Source organism: Anthonomus grandis, chromosome 22 (genome assembly GCF_022605725.1).
Source record: "Anthonomus grandis grandis chromosome 22, icAntGran1.3, whole genome shotgun sequence".
NCBI lineage: Eukaryota > Metazoa > Arthropoda > Insecta > Coleoptera > Curculionidae > Anthonomus > Anthonomus grandis.
The window spans coordinates 18,318,538-18,329,134 of record NC_065567.1 but is presented as its reverse complement, the minus strand read 5'-3'; the positions used below and the strand labels follow the sequence as shown (position 1 = coordinate 18,329,134).

Sequence of the window (10,597 nt, the reverse complement as noted above, 5' to 3'; positions counted from 1 at the left end):
GTACAGCTGCCTCAAACATCCTGGATTATAGAACTTTTTAGCATGTCTTACTATGAACCCATACATTTGAGAGGCTTTATTTGTAATGTATTTATAATGATGTATAAATGTTAGTTTTTGATCAAAGACTACTCATAAGTTAGTAACCTCATTAACGCGTTTAAGCAACACGTTATTGAATTTGTACAGGTACATGATACTGTTTTCTTCCCTATGATATGAAAGGACCACACATTTACCTATAATAAAGTATATTTTATTCTTGATTTGTTGAAATTCCGAACAGTCAGCAAGGCTTAAATATAAACCTGTTATTTTTTTTTAACTTTTGTAATACTATTTATAAATAATAAAAATAACAAGGGACCCAAATTGGAACCTAGAGGTACACCAGATGTTGGAATAAATGACTAGAGATTTATATACTTTTATATTCACTGAATGGTCTCTCTCACAAATATATTCCTTAAAAAAACTCTATTAAATTTTCATGAAGTCCAAATTCATATCTTAGTTTACCTGCTAATATTCCAGAAGAAGTTATTCCACTGTCGAAAGCTTTTTTAAAGCCAGTGTGTATAAAATCTATTTGTTCTCGAATACTTACAGCATAAAAGATCTCTTGAATAGCATTCATGAAAAAAGCCATGCTGAAAAAGGGAAATGCTATTTTTGACTTTACTATATATAATTTTTGATAAAAATCAGCTCAAACACTTTGGCAGGGGTAGAGACTAAGGCAATTGGCTGATAATTGTGTATATTCGATTGTGTCCTCTTTTTTAAAAACTGGGCATATTCTGGCTCGTTTCCAGTCAAATGGAAAAATTTTAGTAACAAGGCTTAAATTAAATAGGGTTAATAAAGGAAAATAAAGAAAATCAGAAAAGCAGAAAAAGGGTAAAGAGTCCAGAGCTTTACCATCTTTTAAGTCTCCAAATACAATTAATACATGATCCATCTGAACCTAATTAATTATCACTTCAGGAGCAATTATATGGAATATTGGAGTTGGTACCGATATCCCTTAAGTAAACACAACCAAAGTATCTGGCAAAAGCATTACAAATTTTATTTCCAGTATTAAATACTTCATTAGAAAGATACATTGAGTGGGAGATATGAACCTTTTCTTGAGTTTTAAAAAGGTCCAAAACGACTTGGAATCTATACTTATGTTGCGTTGAAGGGTAGATATGTCATTTTTATTATTTTCACTTCTTATGTTTTTAATTTGAAAGTAAATATTATTTAATTTATACTTTTTATATCTTTTGCGTAAACCATTTTTACTTTTTTAACTTTTTAATTATGGAGCTATTAAACCGGGTATTTGTTTACAGAAGTTTCATTTTCGGATATACACAAGTCAAGAATTGTTGACTAACGCCTTTATATACATCCCATCCTAAATTCAAATAACAATACGCAATTGCCTCTTTTAAAGTTATATTTAACATTATTATTTTGTAGTTCTTTTTCATGCTTCCCTTGCTGAAGTAAAATTGAAATATTTAATGTGGGATGGAAGGCATCTTTATTAGCCAGGCTAAAATCACTATTAGATACAATGCATTGCTCTTGGCCAACAACTACATCTAGTATGAGAGGGAAATATTGAAGTCCTCTATTAACAAACATTTAGAGTCATAGAGATAATATTGCTCCTCTATAAAGTCAAATAGTAGAAAAGTTGGTGTAGTATATACAGATATAACATAAAAAGAAAAATATTTATTCAAAGATCAATATCATTAGCATTAAATGCGATTTTCACATTAGACATATTAAAATGGGGCTTGGCCGGGATTAATATTCTTACATATGGAACCTAATATTTTGGAATTGTATTATCATTTTTCTTGAAATATATATATTATTAAAGTATATTAAGATTCAAATTTATTTTATCGAATATGACGAAATATTCCAAAATGGTTTTCCATATAGGTATTAGAACTCTTTCCCGCTTTAGAAAAACAAAATACATTAATTGTTATGCCCTCTATACGTTGCTATGGTCACTACTGTCCTTAACTGAGCGTCAATACGTACGTGCTCATCGATTTCATTCAAGTATTCTGATAAATGGGCGAATCTGAATAAAATAATGTTGTATAGAAACCTGCCTAAGGGCTAAATTACGGACCAGCTGGTAAAGTTCCTGTATGTTATCAGGCAGATAAATTCTGTCCTCTCGGTAAACCTACCAATAGCACAGATGTAAATAAGGAGTAACGTAACGGAGTACGTACGTAAAATCATTTATCATATCTCAGACTGAAATGAAGACATTAAAGCGAACTTTGAAACATATTAGGTCAGACCGAAATGGCGATATATGTAGGTATATCAAAGAAAGGAAGAATATTGAGTTCATTCATTTTTTTTTGAATATATGTTTAGGTCATTTAATTTCTTTATTATTTCCAGAATCCTAAAAGTCGGAGCGCGACATGCATTCTTAAATCATATTATTTTTTTTATTATTTTGGGTTATTATAAATACAAAAAATAAAATGATTATTTGATCAATTTCAGTTAAGGAATAATAAGCACTCCAACAGATAAAAAATGGCAAAAGCCCAGGAAAAGGTCGAATAACACCGGAAATCCTAAAAATGGGTTAAAAAACACTTATAGAGACAATGGGAATGGACAGAGAGAAAAATCCCAGAGCCATGAAAAAAATACCAAAATCACAAAAAAAAGGATCATTTAAATATAGAAAACTATAGACCAATAAGTCTGCTATCACCCATTTAAAAAAAATTTACTAGAATTATCAACAATCGACTTACTACGAAACTAAACTCCTACCAACCGGAAAGGGCTTTAGTATATATTTAGTATCTGAAAACACTTAAAGCAATCATCGAGAAAACAACCAAATCTAACATACCTCTACATCTGAGGTTTGTTTCTACATCAGAAAGCCTTTGATAGCATTAAAACCAGGTCTCAAAACAGCAATGGAAAACACGAGAACCGATTCAAGATACTTTACCTTCATTAAGAGTATCTATAATAAAGCAAACTTTCACGTAGATATAGACGACGATCTTAAAACAGACAAAATATAACTAGGCAAAGAAGTCAGACAGCTTTTTACCCTATTATACTCCTAAGCTATTTACACTAGCAAGTCAGAAGTGGCAATAGATCGGATATATAGCGAAACAGACCCAGAGAACAGCACTCTGAAAATCAAGAGGAACAAGAAAAAATGTCGGATGACCAAAAAATAGATGGACAGATAAAGTAAGAACGATGGTAGGGTCACAATGGATAAGGCACATGGAAAATATTAGAAGACGCCTATATCAAACAATGGATGGACACGGGCTGGCGAAGAAGACGGAAAATAAGGAATAATCTTAATCATACCAATTTTTCCTTCATTTTCTTTACAATGAACATAATGGTTTTTTTGTCAATCAATGGTTCAAAGTCAATGCAATGACTTTTGATTGACTGTTCTTATCTCTATCATGTCTATTTTCATATTATCAAACGCAGCATAAAAAAACTACAGGTTATGGAAATATTGAGATCTGTATTACAATTAATGAATTATTATACAAAAGTTGTAGAAAAGGGTGACGGACGATATGTTTATGGTACGTGTAGAAAGTCATGGAGACAACCTTTGGCAGCATTATGATAAAAATATAAGAAAAAAACCTGAAAACTTAATTTATATGGAAATATTGAACAAATAGGTAAATTTAAATATAAAATATTCACAATAAATATATACAAATTAAATATATGGACGGGCACAGTTAATTATTTTATTTACAAATATTTCTTTAAAAAAATGGTTTGTTTATTAGGACTATTATTTTTATCTAGAAAATATATTCTATATAATAAAAATTGCGTCTCAGTAACATAAAGCTAATTCCCCACTGGCACTTATAAAGCAGATAAAAAAGAACAAAAAGTGACTTTTCTTACTTAAGCAGTAATCGATCAAGCCTTATTTGTTCTTTATTACTTGTAAACTATAAATTCTTCATTCGCGTAAAATTAACAAAACAAAGTTTTAATTAGTTGCACAGTAAACAACAATCATAACCCAATATAACATCCAACCACTACACATCTGTCTGTGGAACACCTTGCAATATATTTGACTGCGATCTACTTCTAGTTCTAGGCTGTACAACAGGCGTTGCTCTTCTAGAAACTTCCTCCGTAGGACTAGGAGTTACAAATCCTTGCATTTCTTTCATTGAGACCGTCTGAAATGAGGACTGGCTGTTGGTACGCGCAGCCGCAACAGGTGGACGTAGCTTTTCAGAGTACTCATCTGGATCTCGGGTATTTTCAACCCCATCTTCATTTTCGGTATCCGAAGGGTAAAGATAAGGGTTATAGTAACGATCTTTGGATCTAGAAGAAATATTACTATTAGTATTAGTAAGTTATTTGTAAATAGCATTGTGAGTTTATGTATATCGATTGCTTTTCAGTCTTAAAGTAAGTCAAATAAAAAAGTTTAAAATCTAATGGCCACCAATATTCTGATTTTGCATTAATTAGTATTGTATATATTGTACTGATATATGCTATTGCAGCATCTTGATTTGGCGGCGCGCGCACACCCTTACAGCGTTGGCCCGCAATATCTTCAGTCAATAGTGTTGTTAATGCTAACTTCAACAAATAAATTGCAGCTTTATAGATAACTGTGTAGATTTATATACAGTATATACACACCCACAGTGTGAGTCAAATATTCGTAAACCCTAATAATGGTGTGCTTCAAAATTTGCACACTAAAAATGCCGCCCGTCAAAATACGCCATAAAAATGTTTTTTTGTTAATTTATAAGTTTTTATCGAATTCTGCAATTTTCAGAAATATTAATTCAAAATAAATCAAAATTATTGAACACATAGTAAGAATCTAAAGCAAGTAAAGCGTAGAATGATTACCTATAATTTTAAATATAATAGAAAACTGGTTGGTATTAGTCTATTTTTTTTTAATTGAAAAATGCATATTATTTTTATCATACATAATTTATTATTCTTCCATGATAATGACTTCAAAGCACGCCGTTTTCTATCGATTGTCAAATTTTCACGTAAATTGGTGTAGTATAAAAGCTTTGTGTCCTCACTACTACGATACTACTTCACTTTATACCTTGCTATTTACATACTTGTTTCACCCATTAGGTTCTTTTATGCTTATTTGAGAAAAACATCAAATAAAAATTTAATATTAAATTACATTTATGCCAAGAGCATGGCAAGTATATTATTTTAATTGTATAAATTGTATAAATAAGCCAAATCAAGCTAAATGCTACCTACTACCATAAAAATATGCCTTTAATACAATTAGTTTTATAAGTGCACTTAACTACATACATATGTATACAGTGTTAATTCTACGGTTAAGAATCCTTCTACAACCCAAATAGTAAGTTTGTAAAAAGGGTTCATTTACCTTTCTTACCTCTTAGCATTTCTCCAGAGCATGCAACATAATACCAATAGCACTATCAGGAACAAGCAAAAACCCGACATGCTCCAAAATGCTATTTGCAACGGCGTCGTGGGTTCCCACCAAAACTAAAAAACTCCAAATAATTTAACCTCTTACACTCATACTTACTACCAGTATTTACCTCAGTAGTGGGAGGGTAAGTTGGCACTAAATGCCCTACAAGCTGTGGTATATACATGGTCCAGAAAGCCGATTCAGTTTGCCGGAAATTCCACATAATGGAAGAGTTATAAGTTGTATTTAAATTTAAATACTTTAACTGGCCATTCTTCGCCTCCTCAAAGTGTATTCCTAAAATTTGGGTATGAGTTGGATTCCCATACCTTGCAAAGTCAGTGTAAGCTTTCATGAAAAAGTGACTCATATTCCTGTCATTATTAGTCCATTGGTTTCGCACAAATCGTTCTTTAGGAGGGAGCATCTCCACATCCAGAAATGGTGCTCCACATAGGAGGTAGTGCTCTATGTTATGTGGTACCTTTCTCCACTCGCTAAGCTGAAATGACTCTACAGTTGTATTTAAGACGTACATGTAAACTGGTACGTTTTGCTCTACAAGCAACTTAACCATCTTATCATTTGGTGCTGTGTATAAAAAGTCCGTTAACAGCTGAATGTATTTTTCTCTAATCATAGTTTTGTTATTTGGATCTGGCCAGTAAGTATACATATATTTTATGGCATTAAACGTCCCAATTGCGTTTAAGGTGTAGTTATAGCGCATAACTAACTCCCATACTTTCTGATCAAAGAAATTCTGATCTATTTCAAAATAAGGTGCTAAGCTCTGGTTGGAAGCTAAAAAAGAAAGTCATATTTTTTTATTATTCTCAGACAAAAAAGTGGCACTTAATGCATGTAAAGTTTGATTTCACATTATAATAACCAACTGAAAAAATCAAATAATCAACCAAAATATCCCCAATTATTACAAGGAATATATTCTACTTTATTTATTGCCGGACTGTGTACTTACTTATAAAAGTGGCAGCTTCTTGTAAAGTAACACTACTCATATATCTTAAATCTGGATGAAACATCCTTTTTCTTATTAAAGTTTCTACACTCTCATTTAAGAAATGCCAATCATTTTCATACCATCCTTCATAATAAGGCATAGAAACATTCATCTCAATAACTGGAGCCCAAGGAAATAGTCCCACTTCTGGAGGAAACTCAGCTTTTCCAATTTCAAACGCACTTCTTGTCCTAAGACAATTAACTAGCCGCCAAGAGGATTCGATGCTACAACCTATCTGCCTCCCGAATACTCTACTGGTGTTTTGTGCACGATATCTATCGAAAATCATTGCCCAATCCGCTACAGCTGATCCACTCTAAAACATTACGTTTTGAGTTTATGTTGACCTAAATTAGTATTTCTTACCTGAGCTATAACTTTTGTAACAATATTTCTGGTCTCTGGAGCGACCATTAATAAGCCAGCAGAAGCAGCACCCGCTCCTGGACCAAATAAAGTAATGCTGTATCTATCACCATTAAATTTTTCAGCGTTTTCAAAAACCCACTGTAGAGCCATTGCTTGGTCTAGGATGCCATAGTTTCCTGGCGAATTTACGTCTCCTGTGCTTAGAAATCCTAAAGCACCAAGTCGGTAGTTGAAAGTCACAACAACCACTTTATAAAAAGTTGCCATTATATGTCCTGGGAACAAGTTTGATGCTCCATGGATAAAATCACCACCGTGGATGTAGACCATTACTGGGTACTTTTGACCAATGCCCTCTTGCTAAGTGAACAGCTTTATGAGTAAGATTTTAGTTCAAGGTTTGTGATGCTTACAATGTTTGGCGTATATACGTTTAGGTAGAGGCAATCTTCATCCATATCTCGTACACCCATGGTATAACCTGTGTATTTTTCGGGTTGTGGACAAGCTGGTCCGAAATCTACTGCTTGAATTAGTTGCCAGCCTCTGTGGAGTCTTGGAGGCTACAGTAGATAAAGAAGTTTTTTCTTAATTGCGTTTAATAATGTTTAATTGATAAACAATTTATGTTACGAAATAGTATTGAAAATTTTAATTCAACCACCATATACAGAGAATCTTTTAATCTTTGATAAAAGAATCTTGATAAAAGGGTATCATCAATGGCTGGATCACCATTTCCGTGACCATAATTTTGACTAAGGTCGAACAAATAGTGATATCCATATTAATTTTTTACATTACCTTAAATCTTCCATCATTATTCGTAGGCGCTTGTGCATATGGTATTCCTAAAAACACGCTGGCTATCCCCATCTGTCTCTCAATAAACTCAGCTCCAGGGCGGTATAATGACTCAGGACTAGGATCATCGAAAAGATAAACCTGGAAACCCTGGACTTCTCCATGTGTGGTTCTAACAAATATGTCACGCTGTAGCTCTTTTGTTTGGTCCCTTCGTTTACCCTGAAGGTCTTCTCGCCACCGTCCGAGGATACCTGGGAAAATTGGATCGGCGTTACCCAGCTAAAATAATAAATTTTATGATTCTGTATGGTAATATGTACATGATATTTTAAAATAAAAAAAGGGACAAATTAAACGGGATCAGTCAAAAGATTATTATTTCTAAAACTAAAAGTTCGCATGAAATAGAAGAATCCAGTATTTTTGATTAATTCAAGAAACCCCAGGTAGCAAAATAATGTATTGAAGATGTCATTGTCGGAGACTGCTACCTGGAAAGTCAAAGAAACGATTTTAGCAAAAAAGCAACGATTATAATGAATACGTATTTCAGATGATAAAAGGTGGAAAATTTGCGAATTTTTTTACTTTGTCTACAAATGTGATGAAAACTCTTGTAATAATGAAAATTCATGCATTGCCTCTGTTCAAACATGTCCTAAGAGAAACGTTTAAGACATGAAAGTAATATTAAAAATATACACGTAGTAGTAGTTATTAATGAAGATATGACTGAAGTTTGTGCATAAAAATAGCTAATAGTCATTATGGTTTCACCCGCACATGCAAATTTAATATTCGTAAATGGTCGCTTATACGTGGAAAACTTTTCTGTTTGCATTCTTTGAATTGATAAATAGCCCATATACTGTAAGACATGAAAAATGCATTAAACTAGCATCCCTTATAATAATTATTTTACTAATAAGAATTTATATATACGAGGGAAGTCAAATAGTAAATATGATATCAACGTAATTTTTTTAATAGGACTTTTTGACAATGAGCTAATTTATTTAAAAAGTAATCTAAAGCATCATTCATTTGTCATATTTGGAATCTAAAACTGATTTTAAATAATCTCAGAAAGAAAAATTCAGTAATGTAAGAGCTGGTAATCTTGCCGGCCATTCCAAGGATTTCTTTTTACCAAAACACCGAATATAACATCACAACATCTGATAGATATACTTATCTTTATTGTATAATTAAGAGTAAGTATAACTATTTATTATTTATTGCACTAAAAGGAAACGATATATGGGGCAAGTTATATAGTACTTTTTGTGCCAAAAACACTCCTTTTAACGAGACTTATTGACAAAATGTTAACTTAGTTAAAAATTTTTCCAAAGCATCCTCAATAGTGTAATCACCAATTCGTCTTATTTCGTGTCTAATTCTGGTTTTTACTTTGATTTGAAATAATTTCAGAGGAAAAAATCCAACAATGTGAGGTCCGGTGATCTTGCTGGCATTCTGCGGAATTCTTTCTATTAAGCTACTGACAATCACAATTACTATATTTTTTACATACAGGATGGGACAGAATAAGATGCTGATCCTTAAGGGTGGTAATCTTTAAATGATTTTAAGAAGAGAAGTTTAAAATACTGAAATAGAAATATATATAGGGTGTTAGAGAAGAAGATCCTGACCCTGAAAACTCAAATAAAGCATCAGGATCTTCTTCTCTAACTCCCTATATATACTTTTATTTCAGTATTAAGAGTATGTTACTTAAATTATTTATTTGTACCCTACCCATTTTTTTTTATTGATTTTTCCATAATATATAGAGATAAGTATATGGTATAATACTTAAATGATTCATAAATTCTGACGCTGAATTCAAGACTGATTAAAAATATAATGTTCTATTTGAAGAATTAGACCTTCAAGAAATCCATTTTTTCACATGTCTATTTAGTGCAAAATATAATATTATCAAAAATAGTCTTAAAGGCTTTAATATCTGTTTTTTATTTAAATTTTTTCATTTTATGACTATATATTACTAATTACAATTATTAATAATAAACTTTTAGTGAGATTATGATGACTCATATTTATAATCCTTTCAATTATATAATTTTTATATTTTTCTAGACGAAATCCCTTTCTTATTTTATTATACATTTTGAATCAAATAACTGACTTGTAATAATAGTTCTTCTTTGAAGAATGTAATAAACCATAAGAACACAAGACAAATTTTAACTCTTGATTCAAAACCTTTGCTGTATCGCATGCGGATACTCTGCAATTTAAATCCCAACCGCCCAAAAGAAAACACGCGTAGGAGTTATTGACCTTTTTTATCAATGATCCTAATCAAAAATATAACTGAAAATTTACCCTAGGATCGCCAGGAATTCCTTGAGAATAACTATTGCCTAACCCGTAACTTCGCCCTTTATAAACAAAGGTCCTATAATCCTTATCGCCTGGATTAGGAATATTATAAGGTCCTTGTTGTGCTCCGTATACATCATAAGGATTTTGCTGATTAGGCGGGTATCCATAGCCCCACTGGGTATATTGTCCAAGAATAATATCACTAACAAAAACTATCACTAATAAAAGCACAAGTTCGATCTGTTGTTGTCGCGACACCGCCATATTCGATTAAGTTTCCCCTGAGCGTTTCGTTTACCTGGCTGACGTCATCACAGGTGAAAAGATTAACCATCGACCATACCTAGGCCAGGTACGTACTGAGCCCCCCATTCATTCGTTCAAATCACACATGGTACTGGAACACACCCAACCAAATGCTGCTTGTATTGTTCAATAAGATTTTTCTGATAACTGCTCCCGATAAAGATGACACACTTATTTTTAATATTTGTTATGAGTTATTAGTAATGTATAAA

At 32.2% G+C, this 10,597-nt stretch overlaps 1 protein-coding gene across 2 annotated transcripts; it reads right to left on the bottom strand.

The window, feature by feature from the left end:
- Positions 1–3,536: 3,536 nt before the first annotated feature.
- On the bottom strand, positions 3,537–10,564 carry LOC126748724 (cholinesterase). Of its 2 annotated transcripts, none has more exons than XM_050458121.1 (8): positions 10,080–10,563; positions 7,719–8,000; positions 7,328–7,477; positions 6,912–7,274; positions 6,501–6,861; positions 5,646–6,322; positions 5,474–5,589; positions 3,537–4,398 (listed from the first exon to the last, which is right to left on the bottom strand). In XM_050458121.1, the coding sequence occupies exons 1-8, from the start codon at positions 10,341–10,343 to the stop codon at positions 4,101–4,103; spliced, it is 2,511 nt and encodes an 836-aa protein (XP_050314078.1). In that variant the 5' UTR covers positions 10,344–10,563; the 3' UTR covers positions 3,537–4,100. The 2 variants fall into 2 exon arrangements, with proteins under 2 accessions (XP_050314078.1, XP_050314079.1); XM_050458122.1 differs by having other exon boundaries at positions 4,260–4,398; positions 5,465–5,589; positions 10,080–10,564.
- Positions 10,565–10,597: the final 33 nt, after the last annotated feature.